Source organism: Lagenorhynchus albirostris, chromosome 3 (genome assembly GCF_949774975.1).
Source record: "Lagenorhynchus albirostris chromosome 3, mLagAlb1.1, whole genome shotgun sequence".
In the NCBI taxonomy this organism is placed as follows: Eukaryota; Metazoa; Chordata; class Mammalia; order Artiodactyla; family Delphinidae; genus Lagenorhynchus; species Lagenorhynchus albirostris.
The window spans coordinates 63,261,857-63,276,070 of NC_083097.1; the positions used below are offsets into that span (position 1 = coordinate 63,261,857).

The 14,214-nt window shown below is 42.3% G+C and overlaps 1 protein-coding gene across 1 annotated transcript in view; it reads left to right on the plus strand.

Annotated features, from left to right (window-relative positions):
- Window positions 1-14,214, plus strand: part of THBS4 (thrombospondin 4) — a 50,222-nt gene that overhangs the window by 5,442 nt on the left and 30,566 nt on the right. Inside the window, exons 2-3 of the mRNA XM_060143201.1 lie at window positions 205-408; window positions 11,604-11,851. Of these exons, the coding sequence (XP_059999184.1) occupies window positions 205-408; window positions 11,604-11,851 (452 nt within the window). The remainder of the gene's footprint in view (window positions 1-204; window positions 409-11,603; window positions 11,852-14,214) is intronic.

Genomic DNA, 14,214 nt, shown 5'->3' on the forward strand with positions numbered 1-14,214 from the left:
AATATTGTGCTCTATTTCTTCTGGTTCAAATGTCCAGCCACTGTAAGAGTGATGAGGAAGAACTGGCGAGTTTGACAATGTGGAAAAATGATTACAGTATCAGTTTACTTCATAGCTTACTGTCAAATTGTCTCCCCTCAAAAAACGTGTTTGCCCCAAAGTTAAACCTTTCACTGATTGTTCCTTTCTCCCCATTCTCCGCAGTCTTTGACCTCCTCCCATCCGCCAGCCAGAGGCTGAACCCAGGTGCCCTGCAGCCAGTCCTGACAGACACCACCCTGAACGAGCTCTACGTGATCTCCACCTTCAAGCTGCAGACGAAAAGTTCAGCCACCATCTTCGGACTTTACTCTTCAGCTGACAACAGCAAGTATTTTGAGTTTACTGTGATGGGACGCTTGAACAAAGGTAAGGAGATTTATAGAAATTATTTTCTTAAAAATCCTCTCTGCCTATTCCAGGATTTGGGGTCTACTTTCCTTCAGATGGTTCCATCCACCATTGATTTCAGTTTTCAATACCAAATTCCTCTGATTGTGCACTTACCTGTATAGGGAGGGTGAGTTGATATCGGGAGAAAGAAGGAAGAATAGCTTGCGGCAAAAATGCCCTTTGACATTGTCCGATCCTCATGTTATTCCGGATCCAGTCCTGGAAGGGACAGGACCCAGGACCGTTTGGCCACTCTGTTAGTCAGCTTGAGCTGCTATAACAAATAGCATAGACTGGGTGGCTTAAGCAACAGATGTTTATTTCCCACAGTACTGGAGGCTGGTAAGTCCAAGGTCAAGGTGCCAGCAGATTTGGTTCCTGATGAGAGCCTGGGTCCTGGCTTGTAGACAGCCACCTTCTCACCGTGTCCTCATATGGCCTTTCCTCAGTGTGTGCTGGTGCAGAGAGAGAGAGTGAGCTCTGTCTTCCTTTTCTTGTAAGGACACTAATGCCATCATGGGGGTCCCACCCTCATGACCTAACCTAAACCTAATTACCTCCCAAAGGCCCACTTTCTAATACCACCATATTGAGGGTTTGGGCTTCAACATATGAATTTGAGGGGAACACACACATTCAGCCTGTAATAGCCACTCGCACCATTCTTGTGCTCCCTTAGAAGCATGTGGCTTAGCAGACCTAACTCCTAGCTCTGCAAGCACCTCCCGGACTTGATGGAGAGAATATATCTCAGTGGTAGAACGAAATGAACAGCTCTCTTTTCTACCTGCTTTGTGCCAATTTACACAGGTCTGTCACTTGTCTGTTCCCTCTGCTGTCAAATGTTTCACTGTCAAATTGAGTTCCTACATGTACTAAGAAATGACTTCCAAGGAAAAGGTCACTATTTTTTCATCTCCTTCTCTTCCACCCGTGCCCTGCGGACAACACCTGTTCCTGCTTATTGAGGAATGTGACAGATACGTGTCCATGCTGCCTCATGCTTTTAAAAAAGGAGGACTGGTCCTTCCGGCGAGATTTTTTATTTGTTTGCTCTACAAAGTAGATACTTCTAGTGCTTCAAACTCTCTGAGATTCTAATTGTGATTGAACACTTAAAGCTGCAGGTGTTGGGAGCTGGAAGAAATTCCTAATTCTTAGCATTCATAGGACTATAGAGTTAAAAGCAAGAAGGAATGGGCTTTTAACCCCTCCTTTTATGTCAAGTTCCAATATCCTCCCTCCCTCCTTCCATCTCACTCACAAGTCTGCTTTCTCTGTCTGTTCCTCTGGCCTCTCAGGGGCTGAGGTGCGGTTTCAGACAATGAAGGGAGGTGGGGACATGATTCATGATTTAGCAGATGTTTCAACCATTCCTGCTCCCTTTGCCCCACCTTCAGCCCTGATGGGAGGTAATTTCACCCATCTCTCTGCCTTGATTCTGACAACCCCATTTTGCCTCACATCTCTTGAAGGAGCATCTCATTGTCTAAGAACCCAGCTACTCAGTTTATCATCTATAAAAGCCACCCTTCTTCATCTAAAGGGCAGTAGCTTCTCACTAAATTATTTTAGATGCACTGGAAGGTTTTTCTTTTAGCTCGCTCAGCTTAGTGGCTAAAAGGCCCTCTATAGAGCCAAAAACTCTGCTTCTAGCTTTTCACTCTCTCTGAATCTCACCCTCTATTTCTAAATTGGCCATTGTGGAAAAACAAGCAACTTCCCCCGAGCTGATTCTTTCTGTTCACTCTATAGAAGCCAGGGTAATGCTAGATATATGGGCAGGTAGATGGATAGGGAAGGGAGTTGTTAAGTGCGTTTCCTTTGAAGAATCACCAGTCATGTGAGTCAGCTGTTAATACCAGCTGATCTCCATGTTAAAGGAGAAAAAAAGAGGAAAAGATTGAACACCTTTCCACCTGCCAACCTACTAGAAGAGATAAAAAGCTCTTAGAAAAAATATTTTTTAAAAGGAGTCGTAAAAGAATCCAGAGATGACAATTCTCAGAAAACAAAGAGGAATTTATAACAGTATTAGAGTTGAAGAATTTGACACAGAGAAGATTCCCTGGAGCAATAGGAAAAAGGACAGAGATTTGCCATCCCTTGTGAATCTGAAAGTTCTAGGGAGGAGCAGCAGCCCATTGTGACTGGAACAAGAAAGAAGTCACTGGGTCCATCAGGTCCAGAAAAAGATGCAGCATGTGTTTGTGACTCCCCATTGAGGTGTTCGGTGGTGGTGCTGGGCTGCACCCTGCAGGCCTCGAGACCAAAAGAAGAGCCCAGAACAGTGACAGAGACATCAACAGTTTATTGGACAGGGGATCTTACATGTCTGCAGCAAAAGGTCCTGGAGCGACATCCCACTGTATAGAGCAGACAGCAGGCGGGACATGGCAGCGATCTTTGCTGCTCGGAGGAGAAGGAGGCTACCATGTATGGGGGAATTGACGTCAGGTTGGCTCGTCAGTTACCAGGGAAACCGGCAGCTGGGGCACATCCCTCACAGCCCCTCAGGTTAACCGCCATCATGAGGGCAGAAGTTTCCCTTTAATAAATTAGCAGGTGGAGGCGTTCTGGCCTAAGGATTAGAATAAGCACTTGCCGGAGCAGGGGGCAAACACTTTCATGTGAGTAGGGAGTAGGTGAAGCAGAGACTGGTCGAGCAGGGGAGTTACAAAGAGCAAGAGACCATCTTCAGTGACCTGACCGTTGAGGGGGCCATGCACACCTGCCATGATTTGTGGAGGGTGGGGGGAAAGCATCTTCCTGAAAGGTGAACCCCAGTCCGTTATTCAACTGACAAGCCTCAGCTGATCTTGTCTTCTGTTGCTTTGCATGGAAAACAGCGAAACAAGAAATCAAGATGTATCTCTCATGACTTAAAGCACCAGAGTAGGAAATCGGACACATCTTTCCCTCTATTAAAGGTTATGGTTTGGGAGAGGGTGACTGCACAGATGGAATCGAAGAGAGGATTTGGTTGTCTGGGCCTTTGACGAGCTCCTACGAGAAACTAAAGTGTATTCCATGAAGACTGCAAAGAATGAGTTTGCCACTGAGCTTTCTGTTTCTACCCTCTCACTCTCCAAGTCATCCTACCATGGTCGCCTCGTTACTGTTCGCAAAGCATAACTTGGATCTAGTTATGCCTGACTGCAGAGACCTGTAGTGGCTTCCGATCCCAAACTGAATAAGGTGCAATTGCCCAGGCTGGGCTTTTAGGGCTTTCTATTGCCCGACTCCCAACCAGCCTTTCCAGTTTATCTGTCCTTCCAACTGTCCGTGCAGCCTGTGCTTCAGCTGGATGGACTAACTATTGTTCCCTGGACGCACCCACACTGTCGCTCCTTCTCTGTCCTTTTGCTCTTGCCCTCTGCTCCCCCTGGTGCATGCCCTGCACCATCTCAAGTGACTGAAATCCTACACACGTAAGACACATCTCCAGCTCCTCCTGACACCTTTCTTTATATGACTTTGTACCGCCACAGAAGGTGCTACTGTTCGCTTGCCTTGTATTTGAATTACTTAGAGGTCTTTTCTCCAGTAGGTTATAAGCTCCCCTAAGGCAGGGACTGAGCATCCCTTAACTCACCTTTGTGTATACTGCAGCACATAGCACAGTGCCCTGTACATAGAAGTGGCTCATGAAGAGACTGGATAGAATAAATGGAGGCTGAGAAGAGTATCTTTGTTTAAAAAAAAAAAAAAAAGACATTGTTGTGGAAATTCTAGATGTATACAATGTCACACAGTAGGCCTGGCTCGGAATCACTTTTTGAATGAATGAATGTTGAAGACCATTTGGTTGAGGATGTAAAAGTGATACAGGTAGTATTTCTGATAGAAATGCTCTATCAGATTATTAGTAATACAGTGGTATAGAAATAAGCATTCTATAGAAACCACCTAGCTGGGTAGAAGATATGGTTGGTGATTTTCTTGAATCTGACATAGAGACAACTTTCCAGTTAGTATCCTGAGTTTGAGTCACAGTTAAAAGTCTCAGGAGCTGTGTCACCATGAATACATCTCTGAACCCCTCTGACCATCGATTTACTATCTCTAAAGTGGGGATGATAACAGCTACCTCCCAGGTTGATTGCAAGAACTGACTTACATAAAGTATAATAACTTAGACTCTGAAGCTCAATAAAAACTTCAGGTTACTGTATTAGATAGATTAGATAGATAGTGAGAGACAGAGACACCTTTCTATTATTTAGGCAACTGTCTTCCAAAAATGATGAGTTGGTGAACTCTTGGCTTACCTTAGTGAAAGCTTCACCTTTCAGAAAAAGCATGAGAGGACCTCTTCTTTAGCCTTAATTTGAGAGCCACAAAAAAACAACTTGATGCTGTGGAAATGAAGGGAACCCCAAGAATTAGCAGTAATGACTGGAGAGAGTCAGACTCCTCAGCCTATGACAGGAGAAGTCAAACGGTTCAGAGTAGTTGTTCTGAAACCTGCAGGCTAATGAGAGATACAGCTTGAAAGAGATGGAAGAGTTTAAAAGTTAGAATTCTGGAATTTCCTGGCTGGCCAGTGGTTAGGACTCTGAGCTTTCACTGCCAAGGGCCCGGGTTCAGTCCGTGATGGGGGAACTAAGATGTCGCAAGCTGCGTGGAGAGGCCAAAAAAAAAAAAAAGTTAGAATTCTAAACCAAATAATGAAGGGGAAAAAATGAGGTGCCTCAAACGCTTATAATAATATTTATTTATGGAGCCATTACAATGAACCAGGGCCATGCTAAAGGCTCAACGCTCATTTTCCCTTTTAACTTTCACAGTACTCTTATGAGGTACCCTTGAATGAACTCAGTTTTAAAATGATGATATCCAGAAAGTGGAAAGAATTTTCGTGAACTTTAGGACAAACCTTCAGAGGGTTGTACTGTTTTATTCATGCATTTGGGGATTTCCTGGAAAAGAAAGCTGGGATTATTTGAAAGCAAATAGGTTTACTAAAAATAAATCCTGCCAAATTTTTTAATGAATTTTATGAAGTCACTCATTATACCTTTCTGAATAATATAAAAAAAGAATAAGCTAGATAAATAGTACTGTTAGGAGTTGGTAAATTGCCTTATAGCAAAGTATCTAGTGGTTTTTGATAAGGCTCTGTCTTGGGCATTGAACTTTTCAACATATCAGTGACTTAGGTGGAAACATAGTATTTTAACATGTTTGCAGTTGGCACAGAGCTGGAAAAAACAGTTGAACATGTCAGATGCCATTATCAAGATTTGCAAGGTCCTACCTGGCTGACACACAGTAGGCCACCATCAGATTCAATTTAACAATAATAAATGTAAATCCGTCCTCTAGGAATGAAAAGTAAATTGTAGACACCCAGGATGTGGAAGACCCATCCTAAGCATTCTAGTCAACAACGTTAAGAACCAAGCAATGTTGAGCACAGTGCCTGGCACTTAGTAGTTGCTCAGAAATGTTTGCTGAATGAATGAATGAACAGATACAGTGATGCAACTTCTTTTTAAAGCTTTTCAAATTTTAGGCTTCATTAATACACACATGTGGCCAGATTAAGGGCACTGATAGTCCCACTGCACACTTAATTGTCCAGCCACATCTAGAATACTGTGTCTAGCTGTGAGCACATTTCACAGGGACACTGTCAAGTCAGAGACTACCTTAAGGAGAGTCACCAAGCCAGCATCCTTCTGGATCCCGTTTTTTTTACCACATCACAAGTCAAAAAGTTAAAGGAACTGGAGAAATCAAGGAGCCAGACAGAAGACATGAGAGAAGTGAAAGTTGCCTTAAAATATTTGAAGAATATCATTTCGATTGAGGATAAGATTATATCTGTCTATAGTTCTGAAGAGTAAAATTAGGACACACCGGTGGAAGTCGGAGGAAACAGATATTGGCTCTGAATTAGGAAAATCTTGGGGAGCAATCCAAAAGTGAAATGGGTTTTTCTGCAAAGTAAAGTTCTTTGTTACTGGAAATGTGCTGGTAGAGGCTGCACTTTTACTGAAGGGATTTGTGAAATGAGATATTAAGCTGGATGACTTATAATGCTAATATTCTGTGGCTCTGCTAAGGCTCGAGAGCATTCCATGGGCATTTATGAAGTTGCTGTGCGCCTCTCTCCTATAAGGTGACCTTGGCATTCTGTGCACATTTACAGCTCTGTTACCTACCTGATAGTTGTTTACAGTGATGCCTCATAACTTAGCAAAATATAAAGCCTTTTGCAGATGTTCAGTATAACTGCTGTGCTTCCTTTCACTGGATGGTTTCTTTGCTCCGTGTGTGTGTGTGTGCACGTGCATGTGTGTGCGTGTGTGTGTTCTGTAAGCTTTACATTGGTTTAAACTGCTACAAAAAAATTTCAAAACACACATACTGCATTTATCACACCTGGGAGTCACCCAGAGTACTTTTAGGAAAAGCAGTTCTATGATTTACCTTTTATGTATTTCCAAAGCACTAAAGTTACAAAGACCTTAGCGTATAGGGCATAAAGATAAATGAGTCAAGGCAAACAAGGATATCCGTCACAAGAAACATTAATGGCAAGAAGTCTTTTTTTAATGTACAGTTATTTAGAGAAGAAGAGGAAAGGTTGACAGCAATTGCTTTCATCATATATTTAAAAGTGCCAAAGAGCAAAGCCATTCGCCAAGCAAAGCCATTCGCCAAGCAAAGCAGAAAGCCCCGGACTGCCTTGCTGAGTTTGCTGCCTGCAGGCCAGGGCACTCTGAATTTCTTTGCCCAAGCAGACAAAATATTATCATTTCCAGTTCTTTAAAGCTGGTAGCCTGCTTCATAGCTTTGACATTCAACACATCATAATATTTTTGACCACCAAGTCCGTCCACTTTTCAAAAAGCACCTTTTGAAAGTTTTCCCAAGATAGCAATATTTCAAATCTTCATTGCTTGAGTTTGCTTCTTCGTCTTCATCCCCCGCCAGTCACTGAGATGGTTTTAATCAGGCCGGGCCGCGTGGCTCCTCTGTCAGGCTGGTACCCAGACATGGAAATGCAGCCATAAAATGGGGCTCCAAACTCTCAAGTACACAAAGATGCTTAGTTTAGAAGGAAAGGATTTATGTAAGTAAACTAATGGAAACTGCTCCCCACATTTTTCAAAAGATTGTGGATTAAAAAAATCAGAGTAGGGGGCTTCCCTGGTGGTGCAGTGGTTGGGAGTCCGCCTGTCGATGCGGGGGACACGGGTTATGCCGCAGAGCGGCTGGGCCCGTGAGCCATGGCCCGTGAGCCTGCGTGTCCGGAGCCTGTGCTCCGCAACGGGAGAGGCCACAGCGGTGAGAGGCCCGCGTACCGCAAAAAAAAAAAAAATCAGAGTAGATACATGTCTCAAAGTAGATACAGTCTATTTTATCTATTTTTTTCATTCAACAGATAGTTGTATTTGGTGCTCTCAGATGCTGTGGTGTATGGGAAAATTAGTAAGAAATAGAGTGCTTGTCCCAAGAGTTTATGCTTTAGTAGAGAAGATAAGAAATAAACAAATATACTAGTACCTACGTTTGTACAGCAGCTTGTATTTTTGCATTTTCTTATTTGACCACCACTAAAAACAAAATGAAGTAGGAAGGACAGCTTTTATTGACTCCTTTTAATAGTTGAAGAAGTGGACACTTCAGGCCCAGGGTCACATAGGGATTAAGTGTCCGAGCCATGACTGGAACCTGAGTCCTGAAAAAGTATACCTAGCAAAGCACCGAGAAAGTGCTAGGGAAGGTGAATGAGGCAGTGACTTCCAACCATGGGGAAGATGGAAGACCAGAGGGAGTCTGGTGCATTTGAGCTGGATCTTGGCTTCAGATTTGTGGCAATGATGGAGCAGGAAGGAGAGGAATGGAGAAGAGAACATTCGCACAGGAAGAAAAGGATGAGGGAGGCTGGAGAACGCTAGAGAGGGGTGAAAATGGGTTGTTAGAACTGGTCATTCAGCTTGGATGGTGATCAGCAGAATGGAAGGTGGCAGGAAGTTTGGGCCAGTCCTGGGATAAGTTACACGTTAATTAGGGACCGCTAGGGAGCTAGTGAATGATTCCATTGGCTCGGTTGTGTATTGCATTGAAAAGGCAATCATTTGGTCCAAACAGTCCTGTAAGAATCTCAAGCTTTCAGTCCAGAAAAACTGCATAGAAAGAGACCCTCAGCAGGAAGGTAAGTAAGGAATCTGTCAGAGAAACCCAGAGATAGAACAAGGTAGAGGCAGAAACACCTTTTGAAGACCTGCAGCATTCAGTTCTAATTAGAGGAGTTCTTGGTACTCCCCCTGAGAGAGAACAAGGCTGAAATCACCAAGCAAACTTGTTTCACTGAGAAGCAAGCAAGAGAATGGAACGTGCCTCAGCTGAAGAAGCAGAGCTGTACCCAGTGACCGTTTTCCTGAGTGCGTTGCTCCCTGGGGTGCTAAGGGGCAGAAGTGGGCTGGAGCCAGGAGAAGACTGCTCCTTCCGGCTTCCAGGCCTGATTTTTCACTCCTTCTGGAGGCAGAAGTGATGTCTTACTGGCTCACTTGTATTTTCCCCTCTGTTTTGCTCCCCTCTGCTCTGTGTGTATGTTGGGCTAAGATTGGGCAAGGTGAGCACTGGGAAAGGGGGACCAGAGAGAGGAAGGGAACCATGTCTGCTCTCTCCCCTCCAGTGGTGCTGCTTCTGGAGAAGGTCAGGGAATCTCCCAGGCTGCAGGCTCCTGGGTTGTTGAGGCTGTTTCTAGACTCATTGTGACTGATGGGAGAATGCTGAGTTTTCTGAGCAGGTGCCTGTTGACCCTCTGGGGTAGTCTTACTGCTCTGAAGATAAAATAAGTATAGAAGCACTGAAGTAAGGAGTTTGCAATAAAAAAGAAAAATGAAAAAATGGAAGCCATAAGCAAAATGAAAATTATTGGATCAAGTATGAAGAATGGTAAATGTCAAAGCACTTGATAATTTTCTGCTAACAGACCTTGTGAAGATGGAAGTTTCCATAAGTCTTCTTTTCCTTTTTTTCCTCTTGCTCTTGTCACAAGATCTATGAGCATGAGGAATCTCATTTCAGTACTGCACTGCAACACAAAGCAAGGCAGAAGTCTAGCGTGCCCTTAAATGACAGCATGAACACAATGGCAGGTTTGGCTGCCTGCAATAGTTGTTAAATTGCTACTCTCTAAACTTTTAAATTTATATGTGAAAAGCTTTCAATGCAATCATTTAATTATTCATTGAAAGTTTATATTCACAACATTAATGTGCAAGTGTTATACATAACGTACTCCACTAGGTACTATTTATAAAATTAAACTTAGCAATTCAGTTATGAAAATAAATCATGGCCCACATGGCCTGGAAGGCCTGCTAAAAGCAGGCAAGGGCCCATGAAAATATGTTTCCTTTGAATTACACAGAAATCCCAGGAGAGAAAGACCAAGGGTATTTGTTTTAAGCTGCTCTGTGTATTCTCTTAAACTGTTACTATGAGGAACAGAGGTTGTGGCCATAATGAAAATGAGGAGATCCTGAGTATATGTGTCTATGACCTGGTTGAAGTCTGGTAGTCCAAGTGGTGTTTTCACTGGCCTGTAAAAACGCCAGGGATTTGCAAAACTATTCAAAAAAGTAAAGAAATAGATGTCTTAAAATATTGAATTAGTGCATATATTTGGGTTCATTTTCCCCCTCTTTTGTGTACCTTATGCCTCCAATTTCCAGCCATGCTGTTACTATTATAAATTCTCAACAATATTAAATAAAGGGGTAAAAAAACTCTGTTGTATCCCATGTTTAAAATACCTCAAGAATTTCTACTCATGTCTGTTTTCTTTCTCCTCATACCACACTTACTTAAGTCTTACCAATACTTTGCTTCAGGAAACGTAGTAATGTACTACAGCCATAGAAAGGCCTTCTAGCCAGTCTGTTCTGTCAGGTCTTACTAATTCTTCTCTCTCGGTAAGCAAGTGGCGGCGACCACGTGGGCACGAGAGAAGATCTCCTGGCTCCTCAGGGCATCTGTCTATACCACAGACCCTGATGCCAACTGGCCCCCTCCAGCCATGGTCAAATGGGAAAGCAAATCTAGTCAGGGTTTAGAAGGGTGGGGAAGTCAACCTAGAAAGTCTAATGTATTTGGAGGAAGTCTTCAAAAACATCTTTAAATTTTCATAGTAGGGATTATTTTTTCTGGCAGTATTGCAACATAAACAGATATTCCTGGCTGGCTACTCCATGGGGCAGCACCAAGTTGGCATTTACACTTCACAGAAGAGGTATCTGAGGAAAGATGGTCCCAGTTACTTGTTATGAATCATATAGACTGACTGTAGCACACTCTGGGTTTATGTGTGGAATTCATTTTTTTCTTTTACTTTTTTGTATTACATAAGTAATGCATGTTTCTTGTAGAAAAATCAGGCAATGAAAATGAAGAAAAGGAAAAAAACACGTCGTCCAGCAATGACCGTATTAATATTTCCTTCTAATTTTCTGTATATGTGTATATAAGTCTATGTACATACCTACATAGTTTTTTCGGAATGAACCTGTACTGACTCATAACCTTTTTTTCACTCAACGTAATACTGGGAATGTCTTTTTGTGTAAGGTAGTGGATCTCCCATGAAGTCCTTACAAAGGCCTATCCAGGCCTAGCATTCTTTTAGTCATGGAATAAACCACACTCAGTTTCAAATTCTAGTCCTGTCACTTACTGTGTCCTTGTGCAAGTTCCTTCGCTTATCTGAGCTTCCCTTTCCTCACCTGTAGTCATTCCAGTTTCACAGGGTTGCAGTGAGGAGAAATTAAGTGTTTACAGCAACGAAGGGCAGCACCCAGCCCTGTAGTAGTGCTCAGTAGGTGTTTGCGAATTAGTGAATTCATGCCCTCAGGAGCTTACTTGGATGGGTTCTCCTTGCTCACTGTACTCATCATTATCTGAAATTATTCTGTTTATTTTCAAATTTACTACTTATCGTCTCTTTTCATGAGCACAAAACATTCTTAGCAACAGAGTGGTGGCCAATGCCTAGAAAATGCCTGGCACACAGAAGGTTGAAAATTTATGGTGCTGACTTACTTGCGTCTTTCCAATGACCCAGCCTTGCCATTGTCACCTGGAGGCTATGCAGCACAGAATCACGCCCTTTCCCTTTATCTCATTATCCACTGACCCGTGCTTGGTTCTAGCCATCCTCCGTTACCTGAAGAATGATGGGAAGATTCATTTGGTGGTTTTCAACAACCTGCAGCTGGCCGACGGCAGGCGGCACAGGGTCCTCCTGAGACTGAACAATCTGCACCGGGGAGCTGGCTCTGTAGAGCTCTACGTGGACTGCTCGCAAGTGGATTCCATTCACAATCTCCCCAGAGCCTTTTCTGGCCTCGCCCAGAGTCCTGAGGCTGTTGAATTGAGGACTTTCCAGAGGAAGGCACAGGTAAGAACCCACAAACCATTCTCCAAACTGGAAAGATGAGTTTCTGAAGCTTCTGCTGAATGCAGAAGAGTGGGCTGAGGTCAAGAGTGGGTCTAATTTTGGCTGCATGTTAGAAACACCTGTGGAACTTAAAAACCGACTGCTAGAGGGCCCACCCTCCAGACAGGTTAAATCAGAATCTATAGCGGTGGTGCCTCAGCATCAGTATTTTTTAAAATACTGATTCTAACGTGAAGTCAAAATTGAGAGCTGCTCTTTTAGATGATAAGTGGAGACTTTGGCAATATAATTGTAAAGCAGGAAAGGAATAGCAAAAAGAATAGCAAAAATTTTTAAACTTTCTTAGGGCAATAGGATGATCTACTTGTAATCTTTCTATAACGTTATTATATTTTTAATGAAAGTAAAAAAGAATGATTGGAAATTGCCAAGCACCAGGAACAACATTTTTCACAGGTCTCACTAGAGCATCCCTAACAAAAAGACCCTTATTGCCAACTTAATTCCATGAGGCCTTACAAATCACATCACTTCTGTCTTCCGTTTTATGCCCTGTTGATGGTATTTTTTTCCATCATATCATTGCACCTACTCTAGAAATTGCCACATATGCTTCTCTTAGAATTTTGCGCTAGGGGGACTTCCCTGGTGGCACAGTGGTTAAGAATCTGCCTGCCAATGCAGGAGACATGGGTTCGAGCCCTGGCCCGGGAAGATCCCATGTGCCACAACTACTGAGCCCACGTGCCACAACCACTGAAGCCCATGCTCCTAGAGCCCGTGCTCCACAACAAGAGAAGCCACCACAATGAAAAGCCCATGCACCACAACGAAGAGTAGGCCCTGCTCGCCGCAACTAGAGAAAAGCCCGCGTGCAGCAATGAAGACCCAATGCAGCCAAAAATAAATATAAAAAAAAAATAAATTTATTTAAAAAAAAAAGAATTTTGTGCTAGGAAATACTTTGTTTCCTATAAATAACTAGTAGTATTCTTTGTCTTTTCCAATTATACTATAACTGCTCATCGTTCCAGAATTTCATCTGATATGGAAGTCAATCCCAAAATCAGTAACTACGTTCATCCACTGTGGCCCTTGTTTTATATATTGCAATCACTATTTTCCACTTCTATTTCATTATTATATGCTTTAACTAAACTATATGTGCTCTTACCAAGTTATTCTGAGCCCTTTGTGTAAAGAAGCAGGGTGTAAACAGTAATTTCCATTGTAACTAGGAATGCTGAGGAGTTTTAGATAATAATGTAAAAACTATGAATCAGGTACTAGAATTTGTGCTTGAAACATAGGAAGCATTTTCAAGCAGAAGTTTCAAGAAAGCTAAAATCCAAGTGTAGAGAGAGGGAGAAAGAGTTGTATATATATTTAGTGTAGATTTATAGAGAGAGAAAAAAATTAATGGAGAGATATGCCAAACTTTATTTCTGAATCCCCAGAGTAGCCCAAATAGTCAGAATGACAGTCAGAAATTGTGTCACTGACATTTCAGAAATTAGTCTCCACCAAATAAGTCCATATCTAAAAATCAGAAACAGATGGAATTTTTTGGAATTTTGTCCAAAAGTTTTACCTCCTTAGACTATCAACAAGGACCACAGTGCTCTGTCTTCATAGTACCTTCTCAGTCAGTCATTCAGTCAATTAGTCAGTCAGTAGGCACATTCTAGGCATTAGGCCAAACAGTCATGGCTCTGCCTCCATAGAGCTTATGGTCTGATTCCACAAAATACCTATTATGTAGCACGTGTTGCATACATCTTAACTTAGCTAAATGAAAAAGCAGAGTCCCTCTGAACATCCTTAGCATGCTCATTTCTAAAATAAGAATGATGACTTTATGTTGCCACAGTTAACGTAAACATTTTCTATCACACATATATAAAATAATGAGTACAGTAAAAGCTACAAAATTAAGGGGTGAGAAAATTGACTATGACTAACAATGAATGATGGATATAAACCAATAGTGTGAAAATATATGAAAATATACATCACAGAATATACAGTTTAATATCACTGATTATTAAAGAAATGTAAATCAAAACCACAATGAGGTATCGCCTCACACCGGTCAGAATGGCCATCATCAAAAGGTCTACAAATGATAAATGCTGAAGTGGGTGTGGAGAAAAGGGAGCTCTCTTGTACTGTTGGTGGGAATGTAAATTGGTACAGCCACTATGGAGAACAGTATGGAGGTTCCTTAAAAAACTAAAAATAGAACTACCCTATGACCCAGCAATCCCACTACTGTGCATATACCCTGAGAAAACCATAATTCAAAAAGACACATGCACCCCAGTATTTATTGCAGCACTATTTACAATAGCCAGGTCATGGAA